The sequence below is a fragment of the Coprinopsis cinerea genome, assembly GCF_000182895.1.
Source record: "Coprinopsis cinerea okayama7#130 chromosome 2 map unlocalized cont3.2, whole genome shotgun sequence".
Classification (NCBI taxonomy): domain Eukaryota; kingdom Fungi; phylum Basidiomycota; class Agaricomycetes; order Agaricales; family Psathyrellaceae; genus Coprinopsis; species Coprinopsis cinerea.
The window spans coordinates 2,700,995-2,713,129 of NW_003307543.1; the positions used below are offsets into that span (position 1 = coordinate 2,700,995).

Here is a 12,135-nt window from a genome sequence, read left to right on the forward strand (position 1 = left end):
TTTGCTTTTCCCCTCTTTATCCTCCAAAAAAATGGCCGACGAAACGTTTGACGGTGCCATTGGTATTGATCTCGGTACTACATACTCGTAAGTCTTCATCGTCGTTGTCGTCGATGTTCACCGTGCAGGTGTCCTGATCGTTCTCGTCCTGATTAGCTGCGTTGGTGTATGGCAAAACGACCGTGTCGAAATCATTGCCAATGACCGTACGTGCCTCGAATCCTTCTTTATCGTCGACAAAGGTCCTGATTTCTTCTGCAGAGGGTAACCGCACCACACCGTCATACGTCGCCTTCTCGCAGGACGAGCGTTTGATCGGCGATGCTGCCAAAAACCAGGCTGCCATGAACCCCAAGAACACCGTCTTCGACGCTAAGCGTCTGATCGGTCGCCGATTCGAGTGAGTAGCTTCAAAGCTTTTTTTCTCTGCGCCCAATGCTAACTGTTTTTCTCTCAGCGATCCTGATGTCAAGAAGGTTTGTGTGAACGCTAGATATGATATGGATTTCGGTGTTTATCATATCGCTTCAGGACATGACCCACTGGCCCTTCGAGGTCGTTGAAAAGGACGGCTCTCCTCTCATCAAGGTTGACTACCTCGGTGAGGAGAAGCAGTTCAGCCCCCAGGAAATCTCCGCCATGGTCCTCACCAAGATGAGGGAGGTCGCTGAGGCCAAGCTCGGCAAGGAGGTCAAGAAGGCCGTCGTCACGTGGGTCCTTATCTGCCCCTATTCCGCAAATTTCCTCTAACAAATTTTCTCTGCTCAGTGTCCCCGCCTACTTCAACGACTCTCAACGTTTGGCTACCAAGGATGCTGGTGCCATCGCTGGTCTCGAGGTCCTCCGTATCATCAACGAACCCACCGCGGCCGCCATCGCCTACGGTCTCGACCGTCAATCCAAGGCCGAGAAGAACGTCCTCATCTTCGATCTCGGTGGAGGAACTTTTGATGTTTCCCTCTTGAACATCAGCGGTGGTGTCTTCGCCGTCAAGGCCACCTCCGGTGACACTCATCTTGGTGGTGAGGACTTCGACAACAACCTCTTGGAGTTCTTCAAGAACGAGTTCAAGAAGAAGACCAAGCTCGACATCTCTGAGGATGCTCGTGCCCTCCGTCGCTTGAGGTCTGCTTGCGAGCGTGCCAAGCGCACCCTCTCCAGCGTCACCCAGACCACCGTCGAGGTCGATTCCCTCTTCCAGGTTCGTTGATTTTACGGGTTTATTTTTCAGCTGTGTCTGACATTGCCTTAGGGTGAGGACTTCTCCGCCAACCTCACTCGTGCCCGTTTCGAGGAGATCAACGCCTCCCTCTTCAAGTCCACCATCGACCCCGTCGAGAAGGTCCTCAAGGACTCCAAGATCCCCCGTGAGAAGGTCGATGACATTGTCCTCGTTGGTGGCTCCACCCGTATCCCCAAGATCCAGTCCCTCGTCTCTGAGTATTTCGGTGGCCGTCAATTGAACAAGTCCATCAACCCCGATGAGGCTGTTGCCTACGGTGCCGCCGTCCAGGCTGCTATCCTTACTGGCCAGACCTCTGACCAGACCAAGGACCTCCTCCTCCTCGACGTTGCTCCTCTCTCCCTCGGTGTTGCCATGCAGGGTGATGTCTTCGGTGTCGTCGTTCCCCGCAACACTCCTATCCCCACCAACAAGTCTCGTGTCTTCACCACTGTCGAGGACAACCAGACCACCGTCACCTTCCCCGTCTACGAGGGTGAGCGCACCCAGTGCCGCGACAACCGTCTGCTCGGTGAATTCGAGCTCACTGGCATTCCCCCCATGCCCCGTGGCCAGGCCGAGCTCGTCACCACCTTCGAGGTCGACGCCAACGGTTTGCTCAAGGTCTCTGCTCAGGATCGTGCCTCTGGCCGCAAGGCTTCTATCAGTAAGTGTCTTTGCACTTTGATTTGTGACATTTGTCTAATACATCTCTACAGCCATCACCAACTCCGTTGGTCGTCTCTCGTCCGCTGAGATTGAGCAGATGATCAAGGATGCCGAGCAATTCAAGAACGCCGACAAGGAGTTCTCTGCTCGACATGAAGCCAAGTCTGACCTCGAGGCCTACATCCACCAGGTCGAGAGCACCATCACCTCGCCCGAGATTGGCATGAAGCTCAAGCGAGGAGCCAAGGGCCAGGTTGAGGCTGAGCTCGCTCGTGCTCTTGAGAAGCTCGAGATCGAGGATTCGACCGCTGATGAGCTCAGGAAAGCTCAGCTCGGCATCAAGCGTGCCCTCCAAAAAGCTACTGCTGGCATCCGATAAATGTATTACTAGCACACGCCTGTTCCCTCCCTCTTGATGATGACTGGTAATTGGCATTACTCCTAGATTCTATCCGCATTCTCGTCTCGCAGTTTTCTCAATTGTAACATCTAATCCCTCCCTCGGCATGAATCACGACTAGTCATCTCGCTCGCTTCCATGTGTTGTTGTATCGGTTGTTTCGCTGTTTCTCTTTTTTATTTTCTTCTCTCCCTTTTTTCTTGTGATGATCGACGATTTCTGGTTCCTGTACGTACGCTTGTACGTTCCACGTCTCCGCAGAACTGCATTCACAAAAAAGTTGACATGGGTTCAACGTTCAACGCTTCACTGTTGCCGTGTATTGTAAAATACCAAAAGGATAGGTGTAGGAATGCAATTGAAGACGTCTTTTATCTTCTCGCTTTGGCTTCTGTTGAGGTGGAAAGGATATCTATCGATGCCCCTGTGGGAGGGTATGTATCATGGCGAATCTATGGTGGTACAGAGGGTAATGCAAGATGAAGACGAGATGATGTGGATATCGAATCGAGATGGAGGTTATGGCGCGTTTACGGCTTTGTGAATCTTGAGGCCAACCTCTAGCACCCATAGCTCCTCGTCAGCACCGTCGCATAAAGCTTTATCTGCTTCTGCGAACGCAAGTGCGCATTTCGACTTTTTAAGGCCGTTTAGTTCTGGGTGTAACATTATGAGGTCGTGTAGCTGGAGAAACGACTCGTCAAGATGGGCTTCAATGATTGCATAGGTGTGATGTACTGACCTGAGATAGGATCTGTGTTGCAGAGTATCCCTCTCTCATCAACTCTTTCACTTTCTTCTGGATACCTGAAAAGTTGGTAGCCTTCCTCGACGTCTGTCCGTCCACTTCCATCCCTTCATCCTCTACCGGCACACCCAACGTGCTTGCAAAGTCATTAACAACTCCATCCGGTACCACACCCGCAATCTCTTGTATATCTCTTGGAAGAATAGGTGTAGGAGGGTCGGATGAACCGGCTAGACGTGCTGCTGATTGGAGGTAAGTGATTGCTCGTCGGAGGTCACCGTGCGAGGTAGAGATGAGGGCATCGATGACTGGTTTAGAGATGTCGATGTTTTCGGCTTGGGCGATGTAGGAGAGGCGGGCGGAGGCTGAGTCTGGGTCGAGAGGTGTGAAGCGGAATTTTGAGCAGCGGGATGCGAGGGGTTCGATTATCCTAACACCATTCAAATTCAGCCTTTATCATCTACTTGGAATCAAGTAAAAGATCGTACCGTGTAACGTAGTTGCAAACAAGACAGAACCGCGTAATCTTAGCGTATGTCTCCATGATCCTCCGCAAGGCGCCTTGAGCGTCCTGTGTCATAGAGTCTGCCTCGTCGAGAATGATGATTTTGTACGGTGGGCAGGGGTAGGTTTTGCCGTCTGACGAGACGGCCTGCTGGGCGCGGGGTGTTTGGCGGGCAAAGTTTTTGATTTTGTCGCGGACGATGGAGATACCGCGTTCGTCTGAGGCGTTGAGTTCGAGAACGCGGTTGCGGAAGTTGTCTGGGCTGTTTTTGTGGGGCTGGTTAGGATGGGGATCAGGAGATAGGTTGGGAGGTAGGCGCACCCGAAGAGTTCACGGGCGAGAGCGAGGATTGTGGATGTCTTTCCTGTTCCTGGAGGACCGTAGAACAACATATGGGGAAGCTACGACCAAGGTTTAGTTTATAGATTGGACTGGAGAATTTGAGATTTACATTTGCAGAAGTCAGTGTCCTTGAAAGGACAGAAGTTGTGTGTTCCTGTGCTGAAATTTCATTGATAGTCTTTGGTCGACTAATGCACTTTCAGTTCCACCGCCTAGTCTTTGATTGATTCACTCACTATTTCTCCACCCAAGGCTGGTTTGCGGGGTTCACGACATGTTTAGCAGCAGCAGCATTGTTCTTGTTGGACGGTGCTCTTGCAGCGAAAAAGTTGGCGGCCATGGCTAATGAACGGTGCTGAGCTTGACACGACGCGTCCTCGAAACTCTGCGACTGGGTGTCACAAAACGCGTGACACGGGCGGGAGCGTGACAGAGCGTGTTTTTCTCACACGAGGGCGGCGGCGATTTGGCAAGGCACCAGCTCATTATCCCTGACACTCACCACCAGTAACAAGCTCAGGGACGCCCAGTGCGTTGACCAAACTATGTCGGGAGCAGATTCAAGTAAAGGTGCGGTTTACAGCAGGTCGTTAGGGGCATGGAATATTGAAATTTTGTACTAGCGCTTCCAGAGAGCAGTACAGCCTCGGAAAGTAAGAGACGCGTCGCTTGACAGCAAGGCAACCCCGTTTCTGACGCGTTTTTTCTCTTATGTGTAGAGAAACCGGCGATTATAGAGCTGAAGAATGGCAAGGTTGTGTGCAAGCAGAAACCTATCTCGTTTGAGAAGCAGTCTGAAACGCTGCAGGGTATGTTAAAAACGCGTCGTTTTCTACCGTGCATATAGCGCTCAACTCGATTTTTCTTGGTTGGTTGTAGAGATTGTCAAGTTTAGGGAGATGTTGGAGGAGAGGATAGAAGGAGAGAAACCGCCGCTTGGTGAAGTTTCGGATGAGCACAAACCGGTGATTGTCAAGCTCGCTCATGAGAGGTGCCACATTTCACCTTGTTATCGCATGATGGGGCGTCTTAAAGCTGACTGGAGTGTAGTGATAAAGGCTTGACTGCACTCGCGAAACATATTCGACAGGAACTTCTGCCTGTTCAGGACGAAGACGATGAGGACAAGGCCAAGAAGGCGAATGATAGTCTACCTCAAGCTGTTGTCGAGGCCGCTATCAACTCGCTGTTGGATCGGAATAACTATGGGTTGGACGCGCCGTCAGGCTCGAAGTTGCCCGCATCTTTGACGGTATGGAGGTGGGAGGTCAAGGATCAGTACAAGGACTGGCTTCCGAAGAGCGCACGGGAAAGGGCGGAGACTAGGCTCGAGGAGCGGAAGCAGGTACGCCTTACGTCGCTGACCGTTGTAACTTGACGTAACGCGTCCAAAGGCCAAACAAGCACTCATCGCTGTATACGATGCTCTCCCTCAATCCGAAAAGGACTCAATGTTCAGCACCAAGGGCGGTGACGCGAGCAAGAAGATGAAGGATTCGAATAAAGCACCAGCATCGACCCCTGACCCTGGGGAGAAGGATGAAATCATTGTCATCGACAGCGCAAAAAAGAAAGGCAAAAAGAAGGCTACCGAGGCTGAGAACGAGGTGGTATGTAAAGCCCCCTGAGTCTGCTTCAGCTCGCTGAATATCACCGTAGACTGAGGTTCCCCAGCCTGCAAAGCCGAAGAAGCCGGTTGATCCTGAAAAAGCCGCCAAGGTGCGCGATTCCCAGTTCGCAATATCCGACCTTGCTAACTCCTCGTGTTGCAGGAGAAGGAGCGGTTAGAAAAGAAAGCCGCCAAACTTGAAAAGGAGCAGAAAGCCAGAGATGCCCAAAACAAATCCCGCTCAATCATGGCCAACTTTTTCGGCAAAGCAAAACCCGCCGCTTCCTCTTCCGCCTCTCCCTCTAAATCTGCCAACGCCTCCACATCTCAGTCGGAATTCGACCGGGTCTTCAAGCCGTTTGTGCTAAAGAAGGATTCCGTGTTGGCTCCTCAGAATTGGTTCCTTGAGAATAAGAAGAGGAGGCAGAAGGCGCAGGTGGTTTGTGATGATACCGAGGTCATTGTTATTGACGATGAAGAGAGTGTGTCAGGGGATGTAGAAATGCTTGACGGTCCTGAGCTAACTGCCAATGAACTTTCCAAGTTGTCGAATAAGGGTCGGTGATTCAAATATCTCGGATTAAGCGCTGGCACTGACTATCTCGCGTTATAGAACGCTTGGACAGTATCCTGTCCTCCATGCCTCCGTCCCTCGATCCTCGACGTCTTCCCCGTCGGAGACTCCCTTCAGGCTACAAAGTCTACCACCCAACATCCGTGCGGGACATTCTCTCGCAACTCTCAGAAGCAGAAGTAGCCGGAGATGATACTCTGGTGCGCGTCCTCCTCGCCAAACTCCAGGACCGCAAACTCTTCCCTGTCAAAGCGTTCATCTTCCACGAAGATGCTCGCCCAGGGTATTTTGGTACTTGGACCCGCAATTCCAAGGTGATCGGTCCTCGCCGGCCTCTAGCGCGCGATCTCCTCACTTTCGACTATGGTTATGACAGTGGGGAGGAATGGGAGGAAGAACCGGTCGGAGACGACGTTGCGGATGACGATGAGGACGATAACGAAACTGAAGACCATGATTCTGATGCGGATAGTTGGCTCGTGGATGACCATGAGGAGGTTGAGGTTGACCTTCGGGACCTTGATTCATATGAAGTGCCGGATTTGTTCGACCTGCCTGCTCCAGTGCCCATTGCGAAACGCAAGTCAGAGGACGGGGAGAGGAAAATGTCGAAGAAGAGGAAGGTGGTGGTGCCGCTCGTTCCTTTTGCCAAGGGACCGTGTTGGGAGGAGAAAGTTGGGCAATGCTCGTATGAGCCTTTTAATCAGTACCGGATTCAGCTATTCAATGGTATGTCCAGTCGTGATTTTGTTCTGGTCTTCATGGCTAACGGAAAGTGTAGATACCCCATTCCCTATCGACCCATTCACGTTCGAGTCGACGTGCGTGGAGGACTTCCGGGAATACAAAGCAACACTGCAAAAACAGGCGAATCCTGGGACGACTCAAGATGGCTTTGTCGTTCCCTCCCTTCCTGCTCGTCTGAACGGTACAGATCCTATCGCAGCCAACGGACAAGGGCCTGCAGCAACAACCACATCATCGTCAACACCAACACCCGCCTCCTCAACCAACACCTTGCAACCCAAAAAACCGCTCAAAACGCCCTTCCCAGACGCCCACCTCCCACATCTTGTCAACAAGATTATGCAGCTTGATACTGGGAGCTTCAACTTGCTTGTGGAGTTGATTTATGAGGATTTGAAGGGGAATAAGGTGACAAAGGCTGCTATTGAGGCTAAGATTAGGGAGGTTGGTGAGAAGGTTAAGAAGAAGTGGGTTGTTAAGGCTGGGTGGATGGGATTGGTGAGTGGACTTGTTTTTTTTCTCGTGATGCAGCTGTATGGGGAAGGGAGAACTGATGGCATAATGTTATGTAGGTATCGACAAATGGGACGAATGCGAGTGCGGCAAGTGGGACAGAGATTTCAGTTTCGTCATGACGGACATCGAGTTGAACTTTGCATACTCTCGAAGCAATCCTCCGCTCTTCGTCTCCTCCGACTGTACTCTGATTTCAAGACCATGACTACTCTTGCCTATTACTTACTTGGAGATGTTTCTCTCGTTCCTCTTGCTTTTTCCTTTCTTTCCTCTCTCGGAGCTCCCAGAACTCTCCGGAATCAACCCGGTGTATAATATCGTTATTATTACCATCCTTGACTTGCTAATTGGATTATTCTTTCTACTTTCTTTTAGATTCGTTGGTGGGCTACCTTGGGCAGATGTGACGAGGCTATTCCAGTTGAGCACTGGGTGTCCGAAGCAAGAGTGCAATATTGAAATTCGCTCTTAGGACTCGTTCCAGCTGACTTTTACCAACTCTGCTTTGCATTTCCGCTGTGATGTACTCCTTGCGCGGCCTTGCTATTATTGCAACCCCTGTCAATGGCGAGGAGGACTCGGCGAGTCAAGGTCGTAAACCTCCTCATCTGGTATTGAGATTGGCATGCTGGGTAGCACGTAGTAGTTAAATACACTATGAGTAGGTATCTCCGTAAGAGTCCGTGAAGAAAGCACTGCAGTCAGTTGCGCGATTGTGTTCAGACAATATGAGCCTGTTTCTCCCCGATAAGATGGGCGAGACCACTTGTTAGGATCGTTGCATCGCCCGGAGCCCCGGAGGTATGCTGGCCAATGCCATATCCCCATCCGCCTTCTCTCGCGACCGGCAGATCGTGGGGCATAAACGCGGTGACGGGCTGGTAAGTGTAATATGCACCCCTTCCTGAGACTGGGAGGTAAGGCCGTGGATGGAACAACGAAGTCGCCCTGGGGAGAAGGAGGTGGTTGAAACGATAATCGAAGATCGCTGCAAAGGTCTGTCAGAAAGCAATGAAAGCCGTGAACGAGCCAATGACGGCACCGACCACGACGTCGTCCCAATGGTGATCTGTGGAAGCAAGGGTTAATTTCTGGGGTAAGCGGCACCATGTAGCACTCACGATAGTCAACGATGAGGACAAGCGTCAGCAAGGATGCACCGAGCAACGGCGCGAAGAAAAAGATCATCTTCCAGTATGCCGGGCTATGAGCAGCGACCACTTTCAATTGTGCATTGAAATAGAGGGCGAGGAAGAGAAGACCTGCCCACGCTGCGGTTGCGTGACCGGACGGCATCGACTTGAGTGCGTCGTCGATATGCTTTTCGTTCCCCGTGCAAATGGAGCGGTCGTACATGATGTTAGCGAATCCGATACCGCTCTGTGCTCCGGGAGATATCCGAGGCTTGCAGGCGTCGTAGAAGTGGGGACGAAGACCGCCAATTAAGCATTTGATGAACGTTTGGAGGGTCGCCGCGGTGATGACGCCTAGTACGACGGTTCCTGTGAGCTCGCCGAAGGCAACATTGCTGTAAATCATGTCTTACTTCTGAGAAGTCCCATAGAGGTGGTTAAGAAGTCGTCCCAGCTTCTCCTGCGCACCTGGAACAGTGCAAAAAAGAACACAGGGATGAACACAGCCATGATAGCGGACGCGTATATAGGGATAATCTGTTCTTTCCTCGGGAAAGCGAGCGTCATATCGGCGATGGAGCCGTCCAGGTCGTAGAGAGGGAAGATATGGGATCTTGCTGGAGCTGATTCATCTCTTGTCAGGATTTTCGAGAGCCTTGGGAAGGTGAAAACTCACGCGCGTAGTGAAGACCCAAGGCGATAGCGCCCATGGCAGCCATTGCGAGGATATCAAAGCCATGAAGCCTCAGCCACGTCCCGAAGTTGAAAGAGTGGGCGAGCATTGTTCCCTCAGAGGCCTTTGAGGATGCAAAGTTTTCACCCTGCCCATAGGGGTAACGACGTGCCTCCATTCGTAGTAAGATGAAGCTGAGATCAATGCACAAGAGTAGTCCCAAGAGCGACAAGAGTTGCGGGGCATCATGCAACAAGCAAGCCTATATACACATGACGTTCCTGGGTGGACCTTGAGCACGCCTGTGTCGCTTTCCATCCCACAGAACCCAAGCTCCATGAGAAGATGACGTTCAGGCTGGGTAGCTTTTGGGTGCTTAAGGTTCCTCCACGCGTGACGTCACGGCACGTGACATAGGGCACCCTGGGTTACGGTAAATTCCGCAAGCGCCCCTGTTCCCTGTTCAGTGATTCTCCTTTAACCATCACCACATGGCCTTGAAGCGCAAGAACGACCTTGTTAACCCAGATCCGACAGAAAAATCTGGGAAGAAGCTCAGATTGTCTGAAGAGGGCGACGTCGTTGACACGCCATCAGTTGAAAATCCACCTTCCTCGAACGCAAAGGGAAAGGAAAAGGCTGGAGAAGAAAACATGGCTCAGAAGAAGCGCATTAGGAAACTCGCACCACCGCGACCTTTCCCTCTCGTCCCAACCTCTGTCTCAGTGACTGGACCGCATTCAGCACACAAGGAAGGCAAAAACTTTATCTGTATCAGCCGGAGAAATGGCCTGGGGGCATATTTGCGGCGGTGTAAAGACGTTATCATTCAGGACGGGCAAGTGAGAACAACGTGTTCATGAAGCCTTCTCTGACGATGAGATAGGTACAAGACGTTGCACTTGAGTGCAATGGGAGCAGCTATACCGCTCCTTCTACAGCTGTCATGCGCTTTGCCACCCATTCTTCCGTTCTCAAAGGATGAGATCCATACAGAAGTCCTCACAGGGACATGCGAGGTTCAGGACGAGATTATTCCTGAAGATGATCAAGAAGACATCGACATCCAATCACGATTCAAATCGACCCTTCAAGTCGTCATACGGATAGGTGACGGACAATTCGAAGGGGACACGACTGGCCCAGCGCGCAAGAACCCCAAGTTCAAACACAAGAAAGGGAAGGAAAAGGCCCAGGGGGATGTATGGCATGAGCCGGAGCAGGAAGACGACCTTATGGAGACCGTATAACAATGCATGGTGCTTTCTCTCATCGTCGTAAAAGAGAACGTCAGGTCTGTCTCAGCATCCCTCGGTCCATCTTCTTAACCGCAGGATGTTTTCGGATCGGCTTTTATCATGGCATGGAAGGGTCCAACGCGGAGGAAAATGTTCGTTTTTGGGAGCACGCACTCCTTTCACTGGACTCGGAGTCGCGTCTGTGGATTCAACTTGCTTTCTGGACATGAAACTCGAACGAGGTGCATTCTGGTTTCGCAGAGGTTATCACCCGAGTCTCCAAACCAGCGGAACGATGCAAGGGGGTGGTCAATGGAGGTTGTAGACCGTATTTCCTCTGATATTGGTTGAGGCGTCTCCTCTGCGCGCCATTGCCAAGTTCCATAGGCCTATGCCCTCGCTGTGGGGAAGGCAGTAAGGATGTGTTCTGCCGATCCAGAACTCGGGGCAGTCCATGCTGTCTGCTTTGTCCGCTATTCTCTCTCTCAGAAGGGTCCCCGGGCGTTTATTCCGTGGATCCTTTTCCATAAGGTCCTGACCTTCTTCGTTACCAGCATGGTTGGGATGTGCCGTGTTTTCCAGGTGTGCTCCGTGGGTGAGTCGTCCCGGGATATGTCCAGATCTAGTAGATCCGAGTTCACCCTTCATGTGCCTTCTGTTGCCAGTCCGTCCGCTTTCTCGTTCCATCGCTCTCCGCTATGGCCTTTAGCCTTGGTGAAGACTGTAGACACTGTCCTCTTCCTCAGCTTGGATATCAGCGACCGCATAATGGCCCCATTCGACGCTTTATCCAGTTCAGTTCGAGTCCTCCAGTTTACTCACGCGTGCTTTATGACCGAGTCTATCGCCAGCTGTGAATCTGTTCTGATTTTCAGGGGTTCGCCTCCTGCCATTCTGATTGCGAGGAGGATGGCTATGAATTCGCCTGTGTCGCTGGTTTGTGGTAAGCGTGGAAGCCGTCCTCCTCCTAGGGCCCGTTGACGACCCCACTCTTGCCCCTGCTCCCTGCTCTGGCGATCTCATCTCCGTTGTTTACGCATGGTCCATCTGTGTACAAGACCGTTAGCGTTTTTCTGGCCCTTCAGGGCCAGGGTCCGGAGGGGGGTATGGTTGCCCTCCCCTTAACAAGTAATGACCAACACTTTGGAAAGCATTCAGGACAGAAAGCGTCGTCCAATGACGGACGTGAAGCTCACTCCAGCAGAGGGAATCTCGTCGACCGTTGAAACATCTCATAGCCAGACAAGTCCGCGCTGCGGACTGCCTTGCTGGGGGATGTTTAAATGGTCCATATCTACGGCCTTTGACAGATCCCACTAGGTTCAGTAATAAAAGTAGACGCAGTGTGAGTGGACATCATCCTCGTACCCCTCCTACTATTCCGAGTCTTCCCACCGTTAAAAGAAATATCAAAAAGAACTCGACGCCAGCAGGATTCGAACCTGCGCCCTCAAAGAGGAACAGATTTCTAATCTGTCGCCGTAACCACTTGGCTATAGCGCCTTGAAACTATTTCAAATGGCGCCTATGATGACGGGACATCCTTGACCCCGAGAAAGGGACCAGCACCCAGCTATTCCCCATTCCCCGCTCTAGAAAAGAAACCACGACGGGGGATGAGGGCAGGTAGCATGAAGATGAGAAGCCGCGGCCTTCGTTGGTGAAAAATAAGCTCCGGTCTGTGTCCTCATCCCTCCCCAGGAGCTGAACTACGTCTGGTATTCGTGATGCCCCTCGGACTCCTTTGACCCAATTAACG

At 51.7% G+C, this 12,135-nt stretch overlaps 6 protein-coding genes and 1 non-coding gene across 7 annotated transcripts; 3 read left to right on the top strand and 4 right to left on the bottom strand.

Moving 5' to 3' along the window:
- Positions 1-24: 24 nt before the first annotated feature.
- CC1G_13982 (heat shock protein) lies at positions 25-2,498 on the top strand. The gene is made up of 8 exons (XM_002911897.1): positions 25-87; positions 157-206; positions 262-400; positions 458-476; positions 532-710; positions 769-1,201; positions 1,253-1,889; positions 1,942-2,498. The coding sequence occupies exons 1-8, from the start codon at positions 32-34 to the stop codon at positions 2,268-2,270; spliced, it is 1,842 nt and encodes a 613-aa protein (XP_002911943.1). The 5' UTR covers positions 25-31; the 3' UTR covers positions 2,271-2,498.
- Positions 2,499-2,810: 312 nt separating this feature from the next.
- CC1G_10825 (replication factor C) lies at positions 2,811-4,226 on the bottom strand (the record flags this gene model as incomplete). Its single annotated transcript, XM_001833708.1, has 6 exons — positions 2,811-2,975; positions 3,034-3,469; positions 3,528-3,806; positions 3,866-3,945; positions 3,996-4,074; positions 4,123-4,226. 6 exons carry the CDS (start codon positions 4,224-4,226, stop codon positions 2,811-2,813), a joined length of 1,143 nt encoding a protein of 380 aa, XP_001833760.1.
- A 205-nt stretch (positions 4,227-4,431) lies between these two features.
- CC1G_10826 (CoCAF-1) lies at positions 4,432-7,451 on the top strand (the record flags this gene model as incomplete). Its single annotated transcript, XM_001833709.1, has 11 exons — positions 4,432-4,456; positions 4,510-4,539; positions 4,606-4,695; positions 4,766-4,877; positions 4,937-5,231; positions 5,281-5,496; positions 5,546-5,605; positions 5,659-6,052; positions 6,109-6,798; positions 6,851-7,314; positions 7,389-7,451. 11 exons carry the CDS (start codon positions 4,432-4,434, stop codon positions 7,449-7,451), a joined length of 2,439 nt encoding a protein of 812 aa, XP_001833761.1.
- A 600-nt stretch (positions 7,452-8,051) lies between these two features.
- Positions 8,052-9,420, bottom strand: CC1G_10827 (lipid phosphate phosphatase 1; the record flags this gene model as incomplete). Its single annotated transcript, XM_001833710.2, has 4 exons — positions 9,142-9,420; positions 8,879-9,088; positions 8,454-8,819; positions 8,052-8,320 (listed from the first exon to the last, which is right to left on the bottom strand). The coding sequence occupies exons 1-4, from the start codon at positions 9,245-9,247 to the stop codon at positions 8,052-8,054; spliced, it is 951 nt and encodes a 316-aa protein (XP_001833762.2). The 5' UTR covers positions 9,248-9,420.
- Positions 9,421-9,629: 209 nt separating this feature from the next.
- Positions 9,630-10,410, top strand: CC1G_10828 (hypothetical protein; the record flags this gene model as incomplete). Its single annotated transcript, XM_001833711.2, has 2 exons — positions 9,630-9,949; positions 10,025-10,410. The coding sequence occupies 2 exons, from the start codon at positions 9,630-9,632 to the stop codon at positions 10,386-10,388; spliced, it is 684 nt and encodes a 227-aa protein (XP_001833763.2). The 3' UTR covers positions 10,389-10,410.
- A 275-nt stretch (positions 10,411-10,685) lies between these two features.
- CC1G_13983 (hypothetical protein) lies at positions 10,686-11,668 on the bottom strand (the record flags this gene model as incomplete). Its single annotated transcript, XM_002911898.1, has 4 exons — positions 10,686-11,072; positions 11,199-11,227; positions 11,367-11,423; positions 11,638-11,668. The coding sequence occupies 4 exons, from the start codon at positions 11,666-11,668 to the stop codon at positions 10,686-10,688; spliced, it is 504 nt and encodes a 167-aa protein (XP_002911944.1).
- A 129-nt stretch (positions 11,669-11,797) lies between these two features.
- Positions 11,798-11,879, bottom strand: CC1G_20032. The gene has a single exon. It is a non-coding gene; the product is annotated as a tRNA-Ser (tRNA).
- Between the last annotated feature and the right edge of the window lie 256 nt (positions 11,880-12,135).

What these genes read in the sequence shown, in the direction of transcription:
- CC1G_13982 (XM_002911897.1), top strand. Translation starts at nt 32, where the DNA reads ATGGCCGACGAAACGTTTGACGGTGCCATTGGTATTGATCTCGGTACT. An exon ending in GATCTCGGTACTACATACTC is followed by an intron (nt 88 to 156) that starts GTAAGTCTTCAT and finishes CGTCCTGATTAG; the next exon opens with CTGCGTTGGTGTATGGCAAA. An exon ending in TGGCCGCAAGGCTTCTATCA is followed by an intron (nt 1,890 to 1,941) that starts GTAAGTGTCTTT and finishes ACATCTCTACAG; the next exon opens with CCATCACCAACTCCGTTGGT.